The following is an 18308-nucleotide window of genomic DNA, read 5'->3' as shown; positions in this document are numbered from 1 at the left end:
AAGACAGTCACAGCTATGTGGACAGAGTGACTATGGACACTGCTGGCAGTTGACCAAGAGAATCTCAAAGATTCTGGCATCTTACAAGCTTTTGATTTAAATACTTAACAGGAATTTAAGCCTCAGTGTGGTATGGATTTTTGAGATGTTTCAGAGGGTTTTTTTTTCTCTAATAATTAAAAAATATTATAAGTGGACATTTTGAATAATGTCTGATGGGAGGATAAGGGCATGCAGTGTCAGAACAGAACTAGTGTCTCTCTGGCGCCCCCTGCTGTCACTCGGAGTGTATATTTGGGGAATGAACACTCCTCCATAGGGAGCTAGCTCTGCCTAGTGGTCCCAAGTGCTGGGAACCAGAGCCGGGGCTGCCCCACTCTTGGCACAGAGCCTTCACTCCCTGTAGTTGCAGTAAAAGCTTGGGGAACATTTACAATAAAGTGAATATGGACATTAGAATTCTCTGGGGATATATGTTTACCTGTGTGAAGAGTTCTTATTAACATGAATATTCATGTTTTGCACACATTCTGTATAGGAAACTTCTAAAATTAATTTGATATAGGGTTTTAAGAATGCCAGAATGGGAGGTAAAACTAACCTCCTTTATGTTAGTAGAAGTTCAGGTTGTTTTTTAAATTTGAAACTTCTCTGCAGATTCTTGGTGAGAAAGTGACTCAGGGGTGGGTCCAGGGTGACCCCAGGGGGTTAGGACTTAATGGTGTCTTCCTTTCCTAGATACCTTGTCCACTCATGCTCGCATGTAGTTAATTGCCCTCTTATGGTGGTTTCTTATGCTTTCAAGGGACCAATTTCCTTTGCACATTCTAATAATTGATGGTTTGAAATTTCTCACCTGGCTTAGTTGCTAAGCAAGAGCTGGACAACCTGGAGAAGTGGAAGGAGCAACACAGAGCTAAGCCAATTAACCTGGAGCCAAGGCGGCTAGGTAAGCCAGCAAACCAGCTGTCTGAATGGGGGAGGACAGGGCCACCCATGGATCCTGTTAGCACCTTGCACATGCCTGTCTTTGAATGTACAGTACAGGTGATTGGGTTGCTGTGCTGCTTGGAATGGAATTCATTTAAAGTCAAGACACTTAAGTATACAGCTGTAGTGTTGTTTCTGATTTTCTGCAAGTCACAAATGTATGATGCCACAGTTATGTGGGAATAAAGTGATGGCTTAATTGCCAAATAATTTAGAGCCTCTTAGGTGATCAGCTCTGAAGAAAACTTTCCTGGGGTGCTGCATGTGCCCTGTCATAGCACTCATCAGGATGGGAGTACATGCTGTCACAAGCATATTAATCATGGCAGCTCAATGCTAATGGGAAAACAATGAATGAAGAGTCAATTCCAAAACTAAGACGAGAGTGAGCTGGGGACCCAGTGGTGGGTTTAAAGAGAAACATCACCTGTGTTTTCATTCTACAGATAGAGTCCTCTGGGCTTCTGGAGCATCTGCTGCCAGTGTGATGAATTGTCTGGGCTGCCTTTGCCCCAGATTTGAATCATTTAACAGGGATGCCACCTAAAGGGAATCATGCACGGCCTGTTTTCTCTTTTCTCTTCCAGCAGTAGCTGAGAACTTAAAGGGCTGGATACACAGTTGCTATAGATTTAGTTAATGCAAATGTGTTAGAGTCAGAGACACTTACTGTCACTAAAACAATAGTTTTAAAGAAGTATTTTTTCCAGGATATAGGTAAAAATAAGCTAATTTGGAAATCATTTAATGAGAGAAAGTAATAGTATTATCACCATCATCCCACTGTATTTCATGATAGGAGTTAATCTCAAGTGTCACCTTTATGGGGAATAAGCCACATTTGAGGGGTACAACCAGGAAACAGCTTTGTCCTTCCTAACCGGCCTCCTCAAACCAGCTATGAGACTAGTTTTTTCCATGCTCTTTGGATGAAATTAGATCTTTTTGGTTTGTCTCAAATCATAAAGTTGTCCAGCTAATTCTAGGCATAAATCAGTGTCATTGCAGTAATTAATGTTCAGTCCTAGGTACTCGTCAAAACTCTCTTACTAATGGAGATGAAAGCATCTTCCCTGCTCTAGCCCAGGCCTATTTTGGGTAGAAAGCTAGCAAAGGAAATGGGCATAGCTGAATTTTTCTCTGTTGTCTCCTCTGTTCCCAGAGGACATAAGAGAGGTAAGGGTCTATGGTGCACTGACCCTGGTTTCTTCAAGTCTTTGTGTATGCTACTGTGCATTCTCCCCTCTGGGGTTCGTTGAGTACTTCAGAGTCCCTTCTTGCCTGCCATCCATCTTTCACCTGGATTTCCCTGGTAGAGATGACATACTTTCCTGCTGGTAGTGCTTGGCTTCCCTGTTGGCTCTTGGCAGGTAGACTATCTTTAGGGCTCCATGTTCCTCTAGGTGGCCCGCATGGGCAAGTCCTTTTAAGATGGCTTTAGACCGGCATTCTCCTTCATGACAACCCAGATTGGGAGTATAGAACACACTTGTGCATCCTTTCTTGCCACGAACTCTGGGAATACAGGCCATTTGCCATGCAGCCACCTCTTCTTGATGACCCATCTGAGTAGCCAACTGACGGTAGCCATGTGCCTTGAGACTCTGACTTTTCTAGGCAAAGTCCTACTCCACTAGATCCTTTGGTCTCCTGGGGACACAGATTGAGCTCTCAATGATTTTCATTAAACCTTTCTTGCTCTTCTTGATTTGATGATACCTCCTACTCCAAACACCCACACAGGGGAGATGGAATTCACAGAGACATCTTTCTTCTCATTTCTACCTCTCTTTGACCTATCAACCTCTCATAGGCTGAAGGCAGTTGCTAGTTAAGGTTCCCCAAATTGGTTTTCAGTTACCCCTTGCAGATCCTGCAAGGTACCTGAGCCAGGTACCTCACTTTGGAATTTGGAGCACTTGGTGCCTCTTGTCTTGGGGCCTAAGCCAAAAATGAGAAGGAGTCTCATTGCAACTTTCTGTTATATTACAAATCTAGGAAAGGTCAAGATATGTGTGTGGGAAGAGGCTGGGGGAGGGGTGGTGGTTAGAAAAGAAAATTCTAGGGGCTGGCCCTGTGGCGTAGTGGTTAAGTGCATGCGCTCTGCTGCTGGTGGCCCGGGTTTGGATCCTGGGTGCGCACCGAGGCACCGCTTGTCAGGCCATCCTGTAGCGGCCTCCCATATAAAGTGGAGGAAGATAGGCACAGATGTTAGCCCAGGGCCAGTCTTCCTCAGCAAAAAGAGGAGGATTGGCATGGATGTTAGCTCAGGGCTGATCTTCCTCACACACACAAAAAATAAAATAAAAAAGAAAAGAAAATTCTAGAATGTATTAAACTTTGAGATGAGTTTTGAACAAAACTTGCAAATGCTTAGACATCTGACTTTCTCTATTTCTTCTCTCTCTACTCCTCCCCTATTCCTCTCCCCTGTAAAATATTAGAATGGTTCTAGGAGACATTGAAAGTGGCTGTAGCATTAGATAAAACCTTCAGTAGCCCTCACTATTTCTTTCCCATTTCACCATCCTCCACAATTGAGACTGAAGGACCCAAACCAAACAGGCCTTATATATCTTTTGGGACTTAGAAAAGAAGTCTCTAAGGTGTCTTTATCAGTTCAATTATAAAAACTACAGTGAATGCAAATTGTTTTAATGCATCTTCTGTGAGAGTGAATCTTTCAGAGAACTGGCACTTTTAGTGATCAGAGCACCAGAGAATTATTTCTAAGGAATCTTTATAATACATACACCAAGCTTGCATAAACACTGAGAAATCCTTGATCAGCAATTCTTAGATGATTGTCAAACTTGCAAGGATTTCTGACCTCAAATTGTTTTAGTTTAAGAGAAAGCAGGCAAATAACCTAACATCCATATTTTTCTCTTGACTGCCTAAAGAAGGAACAATAAATAGTATAGATTGACAATCAATTTCCAACTGGAATATTCCCATTGTACTTTTAAAAACTGGGTTATAAAAACTGCATACTTATCTAGTGGCAAGACCCCCAAGGGTTTCCTGAGCTTTGTTACTTGATTATAGGGCAATAGAGTCAGAAGAAGGAAACATCATTGATTCTTGGAATGGAAACATCATTGATTGTCATCTTTATTAGGTTAAGGAATGGTCATACTCAAGCAGCAGGAATATTCTAGAATTTCTAAGACAGGCACTATTTCTTATTATTTAGCATGGGCCTTCAGGTATGATTTTAATCTAAGTGAAAACTCTAATACCTACACGACTGAAAAACCTTAGTAGCATTGTCCTCTTCTTTTAGGAATACGGCCTTGGCTTTCTGTCCAGCTCTGTTTCCCCTTGAAGCAATTACCATTCTTTAATGTCTTATTAAGAAAACTGGTTGTGTCTTTATTTCCAGGGGTATGAAAATGTTAAAGAAACTCATGGTGTGGACTTATCATGTATTAATTAGTCTTTGATGGCTGACATTTCAGCTTAATATTCATGTTTCACCTTCATGACTTTTTTTCCCTTAGGTGGAAGCCAATCAGAGGCTGAAGTCAGACAGAAACAACAACTCCAACTGATACAATCTAAATACCAGCAAAAGGTCAGAATCCGTCTCTTTTAGTTTAATTTTGGCAAGGAATTTGAGTACTAGCACTTTCAGCTAACTGAAATAACACAGTGACTTTACCAAAAGCAAGAAACCTTGAAACCAATTGCAATAGGAAACTCTCAAAATCAAAGAAATCAGAAAGTGAGAAGTGAAGAGATAAATATCTATAATTCTTATCCAAGCCATATGTCAGTCATCAAGACCCTTGATTAAGGGATTTTTCTTTTTCTAGTTTAAGTTAACCTCTACTATGTTTTGAATGTTTTGGTTCCAAGAACACAGATTTGTTTACCCCGTGCCAGTTGTGAAAATAGTACAAAAAAAGATTTAAGATACTAGTGATTTTTTTTTTTTTTTTTTTTTTTTTACAATGAACTCTATGAGTTTTGTAATCAGAAAAAATTATCTGCCCTTTTTCCTCCACAACCCAGTGTGGGGGCTGTGGGAAGACAGAGACAGAGACCAAGAAGAAACACAGAAATTTTGTAGGCAGGAGATGGAGCCTGACCATTCTCTGTGATCTCAGTAGCCTGAAGTACCAACCTGTAATCATGGCGAGGTATAGCACAAACAATACTGTAATTTGCCTTTCATCATAATTTTGTGTTCCGGAGGTTCAGACTGAAAAATAGTAACTGGTTTCTGTTGTCTATAATCTCAATACAATTTAGCTAAAAAGAGAAGAATCTGTAAGAATCAGGAAGGAAGCTGAAGAAGCTGCCATCCAAAAAATGAAGGCAATTCAGAGAGAGAAGGTAAGACGGTGGAGAGGATGATTCACTAACATTTACTGAGGGTTTACTATGTGCCAGGTTCTCTTCTAGACGGTGTCCATATATTAACTCACTGAATCTTCACAACAACCCTATTAAGTATATATTATTCTTATTACCCAGTTTGCAAATGAGGAAACTGATACAGAGAAGGTGGATAACTTGCCCAAGGGCTCACAGCAGTAAATAGAAGAAGTAGGATTTGAATCCAGGCTGACTGGCCTCAGAGCTCGAGTTCTTAGTCACCACACTGTGTCTCCTCCCAGGCGAGTAATCAAAGTAGTCGCTGTATATTTGGCCAGAAGGCAAAGCAATTAGTAACCACAGCAATCAGGGATACACCACCATATTTATATCCAAATATTGAATTTTCCAAGGTGAGTGTGAAATAGGTGAACATACTTCTCTTACTGATAAAAGAAAAAGCATGCATTTACATTTCATTGTTAGTGATATGATCTATTTTAATCCTCAAAGTGATGTTTTTAGTTTTGATACTCGTTCTGGGGCTTGGGGAAAGAAATCTCTTGAAAATGCTCATCTGCTAGAGAAGAAGGAAGGATGCAGTGTTGTTCTACCCCTGTCTCCCTCTCCGTCCTCCCATTCCCCACAAAGTCCTAAGCTGTAATAGGTTTTAAGTGTTGGAGGTTTGGGGCAAGGGGTTGACTCATGATACTGACTACCAAGTATGACACCTACTGCATGTGTAAGTCATGGAAATGCATTCCTATTCCTGCTGTCTGTATCTCTCTCTCCCTCATTCCTTTTCTTTTAAAGATTGAGTATTGGTCAAAATTTAAAGCTAGTTACCAAGCAATAGATCTTTTTTCCAGTTAGAGTTAATGAAGTCAAAAGCTGATGGCTTAGGGAACACCCAAGAGTATGAGTCTTTTTGTTCCCCTGAAGAGCTCTCTGCCTGGCTGGGGAGCAGACTAAGTCTTTCTTGGAAGGTGTCCTGTTGTGTTGTGTGAGCTTGGGCAGACCCCTCCCCTTCTCTGCACTATTCCTATAAAATGATTCTGTAAGCCCCACCTCCTCTTCTCCCAAGGCCAGGAGCATCTAAAGAGGTAGAGGTGCTGCATCTGTAGAGATGTAGGCTCTGGGGGTGGCAGTAAGACTGCTTTTATACATGAGGAACTGTAATGAAATGCTGGAGGTATTAAAAAAAGAGTATAGGAACTTTGTTTACAAAGTTTGTTTACAAACGGATTCAGCAGTCCGTTTCCAATTGATCAGCTATTACACCTTCATTGAAAAGATTTTTTATTACAATAAGTGCTTTTTAACCTGTCTTTCTCTCTTTCTACTTCTCTATTCCCCACTCTTCTATTTTTCTTCCCACTCCCCACCCTCCTCATTTTCTCCTTCAAACACTTTAGTTTTATGTTGGTAGAGGAGGTGTCCCCTTTACGTACGTAGCATGTAGTCTGTCTGCATTTCAGGTGGAACTAAGAAAATCATCAAATCATCACCAAGAACTGAATTAAGAGGCTTACAGATCCTGAAGAATTATTGCATTGCAACCTCTTATCCTAAAAGTCATTTATTAGTTGTCACTTAATATCCATAAATTGGCTGGCTTGTGGGTCATTTATAGCTCATTTCTTCACGGGTCAAATAACATGTACTTTTCAGAAATGTTAGTGGCTGAAATGGTTTTCTTTAACATTGAGTAAAAGCGTTTTCCCCTTTCCAAGTTATACCATAACACTAGATGTATAGCAGTCATTAACTACAAAAATCTTAATTGGGTTGGCTTTTCTAATGTGATAACTGTAATGATTATTGGTATAATTTGCCTGAAAGTGAGAGATTGGGGGAGAGAGTTGATATGTAGATTCTTCCCATTCAAAATGTGGGTCTTGAACCAGCAGCATTGGCTTCACTTGTTAGAAATGCAGAATCTGGAGCCCCGCCTTAGACCTTCTGAACCAGAATCTGTATTTTAACAAGCCCCCCAGGTGATTTTTGTGCACATAAAAGTTTGGGGAGCCTGAATGTAAATTACGTTCAAGAGAAGGAGCAGTCCACCCTGGTCCTTCCACAGGCTTGATATCGCTGGCTAATTGGCCTGCACTGCCACCGTGACCTAGCTATTCCTCTTGTATATAAATCTGTGGCTTTTCATGCTAAATGTAAGCCTATGTAGTCGCTTGTGTCAGATAAAAGAAAAATGGACATTAGCCATCTAGAAATGGCATACTTCATGTTGCCAGTGTGAAAATGGCCAAGGAAAGCAGTAATGGCTGTGCTTATGGAGCACTTACTCTTTAAAATGCACAGCAAACACACACAGGGACGCCAGCTTGCAAAATACTGCCCTCCTCCCCAGGCAGATGGCTGCTGTCCAGGAACTCTGAGCCAAGTAGGAGCCAAGCAGCCTATTGCCACCCAAGAGCCTCTAGCTTGGCCTCTGGTCTTAACCCCCTTGCCCTCCAGTTTTCCCTCTCCTGGGAGGGGTCACCAGGGAACACTGAGTCTCATTCTGATTGGTCACCTGTGATCTGTGTAACATTGAGTGTGGGGAGAGTAAACTGTATTCCCCGCCAGCACATGGGAGTGTTCTTTGATCCTTAATAAGCACAAGGGTGTGAAAGGCAGCCACCTCTAGCATCTGGTCGTGTCAGTGGTGTCCAGGAAGTGTTAATCCTATGGGTATAGGGAAAATTCAGAGAAAGTACTGGGATGCTTCAGTCAAACTTGCATTCCCTATACTAGAATATGTTGATACGATATATTCTTCCAGGGGTGTACTGGAGCCTCCTCTTACAGCCTCATAAGAGTGGCTTGTTCAATTTTCAGGATTTTTGTGAGCTAGTTGACTTCATGTTGGTAACCTGAAACCAGTCAACGTGGGAGTATTTTCACCATGGAAATCAGTAAATGCTGCAAATCAGCCTCCCCTCCTCCTCCTGGCTAGAGCTGGTTGTTAAGTTTATCAGCACACCGCTGTTTAGCCCTAAATGAACTAAATGAACGAGGTCCTCTCTCACCCACTCCTACCACCTACAATTCAAAGCCAAGCCTCAGAGAGCTAAGAGGGCAAAGATTTTGTGAAGTTTCTGGCATATTGTGTGTCTGATACTTATTGATTTTTTTTTTTTTTTTTGTGAGGAGATCAGCCCTGTGCTAACATCTGCCAATCCTCCTCTTTTTTTGCTGAGGAAGGCTGGCCCTGGGCTAACATCCATGCCCATCTTCCTTCACTTTATATGGGACGCCGCCACAGCATGGCCTGCCAAGCAGTGCATTGGTACATGCCCGGGATCTGAACTGGCGCATCCTGGGCTGCCGCAGCGGAGCGCGCACACTTAACTGCTTGTGCCACCAGGCTGGCCCCTGATACTTATTGATTTAAAAATAGATTATAATTCATGTAGCAGGCAGAATAATGCCTCGCCCTCTTCTCCCACCTTCTAGTCCCCAGAATGGAGGAATATGTTTTGTTACAGGGCAGAGGGAATTACATTTGCAAGTGGAATTAAGATTGCTAATCAATTTACCTTCAAATTGGGAGAGTTTCTTGCGTTATCCAGGTGGCCCAGTGTAATCACAAAGGTCCTTCAGTTGAAAGAGGGAGGCAGAAGATTGAGAACATGAGGAGATGGTAGAGGAGAAAGATTCAGCCTGCCATTGCTGGCTTTGAAGATGGAGGAAGGGGCCATTAACCAAGGAATGTGGGAGGCTCTAGAAGCTAAAAAGACAAGGAAACAGAAGGAGCCTCCCTGGAGCCTCCAGAAGGAAAGCAGCCCAGCTGACCCCTTGATTTTTAACCCAGTGAAACCCATTTTGGACTTCTGACCTCCAGAACTGTAAGATTATTAATAAATTTTTGTTATTTTAAGCCACTAAGTTTGTGGTAATTTGTTACAGCAATAGGAAATTAATACAACTCGTGTGGTTTTATAATGATATAATAATTTCCCTTCCTGGAAATCTATAAAGCAGAGAAAATCTCTCTAAAATATTAGAGCATTAGAGTGAAAGAAAGTCATTTAAAAAAAAAAAAAAGGCAGCATACCAGATGCAAGTACTTTCTTTGCCACTGGATCTTGTAGCATAAGTAGACAAGTTTTCATAAATCCTCACAGCAAGACTTTTGCCCAAATTTAGTGCCTTAGGAGTAACCCTCCACCGTGCTTTTCCATCATAATCACATTGATGAATTAAGTCATAATTTTATATTTCCAGGCTTTCATAATACCCACAAACTTAAAAAATGAAAATCTTCCAATTCCATGTCAAAGACCCTCCGTATCTCCTGGATTCATCTTATTCTGCGTGTGATCTACTTAGGTTTGAAATAATATTATACAGTGCTATATAGTTTACAAATGTTTTAATTCTCCCAACTCTTGGGGTATCATAACCTCAGAAAGGGCAGGAAACCAGCTAGAGATCTGAGTGGCATCCAAACACTTTCCTTGCTCTTTCCACTAAACCATAAAGTCATGAAGCTGATAGAGTTATCTGGAGCCCTGGAGGTCACTCTGTTTTGTGTAGACGCTGAGAAGCATCTTTAGTTAGTTTTAATGCTATATTGCAAAGCAGGAACTAACCAGTAGAAAATAAGGTATGCATGTTAGGCGCAGAGATGCATACCTACATATTTTTAAGGAATCACATTTGTTACTTATTTCTGGGAAATAGGTAGTAGCAAGGGCTAACGATTTAAGAACAATTTTAGGGGTAAAACTCAACATTGAGGAAATTATTTCTTTTTTCTTTTTTTTGAAAAATTGCCCCTCAAGGCAGCATTCTCTATAATTTTATTTATTTTTATTTTTCCCCCAAAACCCCAGTAGATAGCTGTATGTCATAGTTGCACATCCTTCTAGTTGCTGTATGTGGGACACTGCCTCAGCATGGCCGGAGAAGTGGTGCGTCGGTGTGCACCCGGGATCTGAACCCGGGCCGCCAGCAGTGGAGCGCACACGCTTAACCACTAAGCCACGGGGCCAGCCCGAGGAAATTATTTCAATATTGTTTTTATAAACTAGGAAAAATTTCCATTTCTGAAAACTTTCGAGGAACACCAGTATTTCTCAGAAATATCCTACATCATGCATTTGTTTGTGGATGAATTGCTGTGGTCATTAAGCCTCCAGTTGTTGAAATGCAGTAGGATCCCGTTAATTAATCCCATAATGTTGGGATGTGAATGAGATCTCTGAAATGCAGATGTAGTAGTGAGAGTGTAGGCTGTTAGCTTCTCTATGTTTCACTCTCCTTGCCTGTAAAACGGGCGTAATAATAATATAATGATGGGACTGGTAGGCTTAAAGGATTCCATACGTGCAAAGCCCTTAGTATAATGCCTAGCACTTAGTAAGCACTCATAATAAGGGTGCCCTAAGCTAATGAATTATAAATGTAAGGAAACACATTAACACTCTTTCATTTGACTCTGTTACATCAACCTCTTGTGTGGAAGGCAGAGAGAGGATTATTCTTATTTTACACATTGAGGGATTGGTTCAATTATTTCATTTCCACTAAACCCACATGAATGAAATTGCTGGAGAAAAAAGACACACATGGCTTTTTTTTTTTGCCACACCAGATTTCTGGGCTTCCTCTCCAGTGGGTCTTCAGCAATGCCCAATGCCTGGCATTTTCCTTTGCAGTCGAGGCCCATCTCTAGTTACCAAGATCTTTCCTCCCTTCACATTCTTCCTATCCTCGTCTTTCGTTCTCAGCACATGATCTCATCTCTCACCTTCTAGGAAAGAAAGGCCATTAGGCCCTAAGTATCTTTATTTTTCTGTTTCCTTACTCTTCCTTTGTGGTTCCTACCACCATCCCATCACAGGAGGAATAAGAAAGTGCTTTTCCTTGTTGCTACGATGGATTCTTCCACCTGTGTTCACCATCTCTTCTCCCCTCATCTCCTCAGGAACCTTCTGCTCCATCAGTTAAGTCTCCTTTTCTCCTGTTACTTTCTTATTTTTTTTTCCCCTCTCTGTCTGGATATAATCATACTCAAATCTCTCATCTTAAAAACAAAGTGCCTGTCTCTATTCTGGTCTGCTTTCAAGTCCTCCATCCCAAACATCATGGCTCAACTTCTTGAAGCCTCTACCACATTTGGTGTCCACATGCTGGTCTGTGGACTGACTCTTGAGCATTCACCTGAACCAAAGAACCTGTTTTAAGAATGTTCCCCAGGTTATGCTGAGCTCAGCTGGCTTAGGAACATACCTTCTTTGAGTCCTTACCTTTACTTGTTCCTTGGTGGGCTGAGTTTGACTTCTGCCTCTAGTGCTTCACTGATAGTGATCTAGCCAAGGTTACCAATGGGGCTCTTAATTGGAAAACACAATGGAGACTGTTTAATTCCTAATTTATTTAAACTCTTTGTAATGTTATAACTCTTAAGTACTCTGTCCTTCAAGTTCCACCTCTCTGGATTTCCTCTGGATCCTTTTCCTCCGCTTGATTTTTCTACTAATGATGTTCCCTCAAGTCCCATCCATTGGTCTTCTCTAATATCCCTATGTCTATGCCATCCTATCCTTAAGTAAAAGCCCCCATGTTTCCACATTTAAGGGTTTAGTTATTGCTTGTGCTGGTGATTTCTAAAGTCCATATCCCATATCTCCAGGCCAGACCATATTCCTGAATCCCAGAACCATATACAGTTGTGTGCTGCCTAATGATGTTTCAGTCAATGATGGACTGCATATATGATGGTGGTCCCATGAGATTAGTACCGTATAGCTTAGGTGGGTAATAGGTTGTGCTGTCTAGATTTGTGTGAGTGTACTCTATGATGTTCGCACAATGACGAAATCCCTAACGACGTGTTTCTCAGAATGTATCTCCGTCGTTAAACATGACTATTTTACCGTATGCTTTATTTCTCTGTAGATGTTCCACAAGTATATCTCAAATGCAGTAAGTTCACAACTGAACTCGTATATTCTTTCTGATGCTCTTAAATGATAGTCATCTTGTATTCTTCTCTCTTTTCTTACTCATCTTATACAGATACAGTCATACCTCCTCTTGTTTTTTTCCTCTTATTATTTCTGTCTCCTACATTTTTCCTGATTTGTCTTTTCCTCTCTGTCCTTTGGGACTCGTAATTTATGGGCTGGATTACTGGGAGACCACTCTATTGGTTTTTGTGTTTGTGGTCCTTTCTGCAGTTTACCCTCCATGTTGCTTTGAGAGTGAGCTGCTTGCTATTCTGCTTAAAATAATATTATGGCTCATCATTGCCTTTAATGAAGTCCACACTCCTTTACTTGGCATATAAATTCCTTTATAATCGCCTCTTCCTACTTCCTCAACCTTGTCTTTCACCCATCTCACTACAAACACCTTTCAGTTTGTCCATGAGCTTCTTGGGGTTCCTTGAACTGGCATATTCTCTTGAGCCTTTGTATGTTGAATATATTGTAAGTTATGGGAATGCCCTTTGCCCCGCTAAGGCCACTACTAACCCATTATTACCTTTGTGCATATTAGAAATGATTCTCCATCTGGGCAGTCAGTTCGGTGTGTGCTCAGATTGGTGATAGATGGTACCTTTGTAGAAATAGAAAAAGATACCTCGATTGCACTGAAGCCCCCCATGCTGGGATGCAAGGCTTGGCGAGCTGAAAGCTGGCTCTATTTTAGCCTTTCCAACCCCGTCTTTCAGCCCCCTTGGGCAGTGAGCAACCAGGACAATGGAGTGCAGTAGCCCTAGCTCCCATCACCTTCTGGAAAACTCTTGCTTGTTTAAGTTTGGTCTCTACCTAGAATTTCTACCTCTCCTTAGATCCATAGTTCTCATCCTTTTATCTGATCATCAGCCCTCTGGGGAATCTGAAGAAAGCTCTGAGCCCACTCTCCATAAAAATGAGCATACACACAGCTCATCTATGAACCCGAGATTAGAAACCACATTCTGAGTATTATTCAACCTCTGAGCAACTGTGCCTAGGTTGGGGTCTGCAACTTATTAGGCATTGAACGAATGTTTACGGAACTGTTGAGATCATTTCCTGACTACCCACTTCTGTGCATTTTCTATGTGTTCATATTACATTATTTGCAAACCTCTACCTCTAACATATTTTACATAGTACCATCATTGCTTTCTTGTCTGTTTCCAGCTAGCCTCAAAAATTTTCCAGAGTAGGCACTGCTCTGTTCATAGCTCTATTCTCAGCATCTAACATAGTAGCAAGCATATGATAGATATTTGATAGATGTTTGTTGAATAAATGAGATTTAGTGATGTTAAATGATTTATGGTCACTCAGTGTTGGTGGCCCTAAAGCTGATTCCATATTTTTTTCTTCTGATTCTTAGATATTTTACATGCTGCATTTGTATATATATATGTGTAAGTACGTTTGGGTGAATCCTTAGCTCGCTGTTAAATGGAAAGAAATAAACAGTCTGACTATATCCATATATTTGGATTAATATACTAAAACACATACCTACACTGGTGGGTATTGAATACAATTTCTCAAGTACTCCTATATTTTGAAAAATACTTCTCTATCAACTTCTGAGGGATAAACAGGCCTTTGTTGGATAGAATTTAGCTACTGTGTAACTGTTTCTGTGAGTTAGGTTCAATGATTATCTATTAGTGAAGAGATTAAAACCAGTCTAATTTCTGACCTTGTTAAAGGAACACAGCCTTGGTCTCTAGATGCTTGTGTGGTGTTCTCACTATTCTCAAAGTAGCATTCTTAATACTAGTTTAATCAATACTTATTGCTTGCTTGCTGTCTTTTATCCTTTTTGTTTTTAATCCTCAGAGAGGTTGGGAGCTCATGACAACTGACCAGTTTGGTCTCATGAGTCAGGATTTTTTTCTAGATTGGGATCATGTTTATTTGGTTTCACAGTTCTCTATTAGTTTGCTTCCTAGACCTGTGTTTCATTAATAATCCAATTGCTTTGTCTTGTAGTTGATTCCCTTTGATTGTAGTAAATTTCCTTTGTTTTTTCTGAAACTGAAGTCATCCATTTTACCTTTCAAAATGGAACTAGTAAGTAGTTTTGTGTGAATGAAGACTTTCATGGATATGAACAATATGAATAATTTTTTCTCCTCTTTGAAAGATGGAGCCAAACTCATCTCAGGGTTTGGAAGTGATGATTTCTATTATTCCTTTTTCACAGGTCTTCCTGGTAGGCAAATCCAGTTCTTTTTATTAAAGCAGACCTAGCTGCTTGCTGTCTCCTTTGGATTCATTTAAAACTTCAAGTCTCTCCTGTGTTGTAGAGCTTGTTTCAACTCCCCATTAAATTTGTTGTCTAGGAATTTTTCTTGTTTTTCATAGGCAAGTTTAAAAAAAAAATGACAGTTGTGTCATAGTGAAAAAAAAGCAAGTGTTCCTGGGTTATTGAAGCTGGATTAAAATATGCCAGAGCCATGGTGACAGTAATATCAAATATGAAGTTCTTTGTTTCTAGACTCTCCAGACAACTAATTAAAAAAAAGAGAGAGAACTCTTTTCTATTCAAGTGGATGGCTTTTTTATGACATTTGCTGTTCAGTCTCTCAACAGCTTTAACTATCTGATTCCAAGTCAGAGGGAGTTGGGATGGCTTATTGAAAATCTTTTCCTGAATGCTTTAGTGGAATGTGAGCGTATATATAAATTTTGTATGAACTATTTAACCATTTATTATAATTTTAATTTAACATACTTGGTGTGGAAATTTCATGTTTCCCTTAGAACGTTGTGAAAACATTGCTTAAAATATAAACGTTGTTGTCTTTTGAACTAGAGAATAAAAATGTGAAATACTGATTCTGTGATTATACCAATCAAATTGGGAGAGGGAAGCCATGGAAAGAACTTGGGCTTCTGGCTTTCAGTGTAGTGCCCAGGGTTGTGAGAGGGACACCATCTTGGAAGTCCTGGTAGGTACCCTATTGAACTATTGAGGCCACTTGAGCCTAAGGATTTTGGACCTTAGGTAACTTTAACATCATGATTCTGCTTAAAGCTTTCCTAATAGATTACATTTTGATATTTATAATTTCAGAGCAGTAAACTAGAGGAGAAAAAAAGACTTCAAGAAAACCTCAGAAGAGAAGCATTTAGAGAGCATCAGCAATAGTAAGTTTATGTTTTCAGAACTTTGTACATTTATTGGCTTATTGTTCACTCTGTGCGTTCTAGGTGACGGTAACTTTTCAAAACATCTGGTATTGAATTATTGACTGTTATATTAATTATGTAATTGAACTCTGTCATTATGTAAGTGAGGTTCTAAGGTTGGAGATATCTATACTCACCAAAGTATTCTTTAGTCGTCAATTGATTAGAAATAATACTAATAAATTTGAGGAATGCCCCATCATAAATAACGTGGAGAGCTTGATTCTTTGGTGATTCAGAGTACTTCTGATTATGTTAACTTCCCAAACACCAATATAAGGACGAGGGCATTGGAAAAGAAGTACCCAAGCAGAATATAAAGTAGGGATTTATCTAATGGACTGTGGGATATTACACACTTGTATTTTTATAGACAAGAATTGAGAAATTATTTAGCAATTATTAGCAAAACTCTCAACTGTGGTCATGTACTAAGATACTTTTTCCAGTATGATTTGTGAATAACAGCAGCTGATAGGTATAGGGCAACTGTTATGTCCTTTATAGTATAGATAATCTACTCTGTTATACTGGCTTTAAAGATAAGCTTGTGTCCTAGCTCTAAGTAGCTGGGTTACCTGTGCACTGCTTAAAACAACAGATAAAACCAAAGAACCATATTTCTGGCTTAGGTTAATTCCAAATGTGGTAGAATTAAAACCAAGCAGATCTGGATTCAGAATCCTAGCTCCATTCCCCACCTGTGACCTTGGACAAACTACTAAACCTCTTTGAACCCCCAGTTTTTTTATTTTTTTTAATATGGATGATAATATCTCTCCCATAGGCCATTTGTAAGGATTAAATAAAATGTCTTATATATATGGCATAAAAGTGACTGAATTTTATGGGGACTTGAAATGAAACTTCCTGCAAAGATCCTTGTTGAGTGGAATCATGCAACTTTTATTTTGCAGAGACCTAATAGAGATTTCTGGTCCCACCAGAACTAGTAATTAACCTCTCACTTTCATATGGATTGTTCTCTGATTGCCTCCTCTTCTCTTTTCCCATTGTTGTACCTCATTTGCAGAATTTACTGTTATTTTGATGTTTGGCATATGTGACACCCGAAAGCATGTTCCTCCTCTAGGTACAGCGTCCTCTGTTTTTCTTCTTCCACTGAAATTATCCTGCCTCTATCATAAGCAGCTCCGTCTTGCTTTAAGACTCAGAGGTATGAATGGAAAAGAAGTTTCTCAGCTCTTCTCTTTGGCCCTTAGCAAGTTAGGTACTTGGCCTCTGCTACCCAAGCCGGGAAATGGGTGGGAGATGGAATGGGGTTGGGTGGAAGTGCTAATGAGTGACATTATCTTCTTTAAGTTAAAATAGGCATTACTCTCATTTTAGTCATAGAATCCATAGCCTCTCTTTCCCCATTCTTCTTTTTTTTTTATTTTAAAGATTTTTATTTCATTTATTTTTTTCCCCCCAAAGCCCCAGTAGATAGTTGTATGTCATAGCTGCACATCCTTCTAGTTGCTGTATGTGTGACGCAGCCTCAGCATGACTGGAGAAGCGGTGCGTCGGTGCGTGCCCGGGATCCGAACCCCGGGCTGCCAGCAGCGGAGCGCGCGCACTTAACCGCTAAGCCACGGGGCTGGCCCTCCCCATTCTTCTTCAAAGGCAGGCATGGGAGTGAGGGAGCTGGTGGGGAGCTAAAGAGCAGGAGACACTGGCTGTCTTAAAGAGAGATGACAGGAAGAAGGCAATAGATTAAGAGTGTTAAAGTATTATTGCCTTCCCCTTCATGTGTAGAGAATGGATGAGAGTTTACTTCTAGGCCAACCAGAGAAGTTGAAGGAGATAGGGGATGCATGGCGACATTAGTAGTCTAGAATCACAATAGGAACAAATGTGACATCCTAGCTTTACACTGGAAAAGGAAAGACTTGCTTACCAATGCTTACCAATTAGGTACAGGACTGGGAAGTTGAAGGAGTCCATTCTCTGGAGAGTTTTAAACATGATAAGGTGAAGGATGAGTGATTTTTAGAGTTTTAAGGGATGTGGGAGCTTGTGTCATCAAACCTCCTTTTTTTCATAGTCTTCCAGCTTCTTGAGTTTGTGTTTTACTAAATACTAGAGATCAATCACCCTTTTTCTGTAAGAAAAAAAAGAATTTTACCCTCAGCCACCTCTTACACTATCACTGGAGCTGAATTCAATTACACGCACATTTCACTCTTGCTCTTTCTTCTGCTTATCGTGAAAGTCTCAGTTAACCAGGAAAAAGAGAAGTTGGCTAAAAATGAGAAGTATCTCAAATTGATTTTTAAAGCCTATTGAGAAACACGAGAAGTAGTATATGTGTGAGTTTTTTTTTTTTAAAGAATATTTTATTTTGAACTACTTTTAAAGTTAAAAGGCCAATAGCAATAGCTCATGAAATGAATGACCATTATATAGCTTGAAATATGAAAGAGACTTAGAAAAGATGGATCCTCTGTATAACAAGCCTTTTTCATATCTTCTTAGAATTAGTTTATGGTGGAAAAATTGTCTAGGAGAGCTGTTAGAATTTTAACAGCACAAAGATTTCACCGGACCAACCAGGCTGTTCCCCATCTCCCCCCACCCCGAAATTAGATTCTCCTGAAGCTGTCAAACTAAGGAACACAAAATAGAAACACAAGTAAGAAATTCTTTCTAACTAGTCAATACCTCATGTCCTTGCTAGTTTCAGCATGCTGTGATGTGTGGTTCAAATAGTGAACCAGGAATGGTGTGTTTTTTTCTGTAGAGAAGGGCAATCTTGGACTTGAGCAGACTGTAAATCCAAGTTGCTGGAGAAGAAGCTCATGATAGCATCCTGGGGCACCACCGTGAGAATCTTAA

At 40.2% G+C, this 18308-nt stretch overlaps 1 protein-coding gene across 1 annotated transcript in view; it reads left to right on the top strand.

Annotated features, from left to right (window-relative positions):
- Positions 1-18308, top strand: part of EPSTI1 (epithelial stromal interaction 1) — a 94287-nt gene that overhangs the window by 22094 nt on the left and 53885 nt on the right. The window contains 4 exon segments of the mRNA XM_087436026.1: positions 866-949; positions 4494-4567; positions 5248-5331; positions 15355-15428. Coding sequence (XP_087292152.1) covers positions 866-949; positions 4494-4567; positions 5248-5331; positions 15355-15428 — 316 coding nt within the window.

This window comes from Ceratotherium simum, chromosome 10 (genome assembly GCF_057802395.1).
Source record: "Ceratotherium simum simum isolate JZ-2026a chromosome 10, ASM5780239v1, whole genome shotgun sequence".
Lineage (NCBI taxonomy): Eukaryota > Metazoa > Chordata > Mammalia > Perissodactyla > Rhinocerotidae > Ceratotherium > Ceratotherium simum.
The sequence above is the reverse complement of the archived record's forward strand: the minus strand, read 5'-3'. Positions and strand labels throughout refer to the sequence as shown.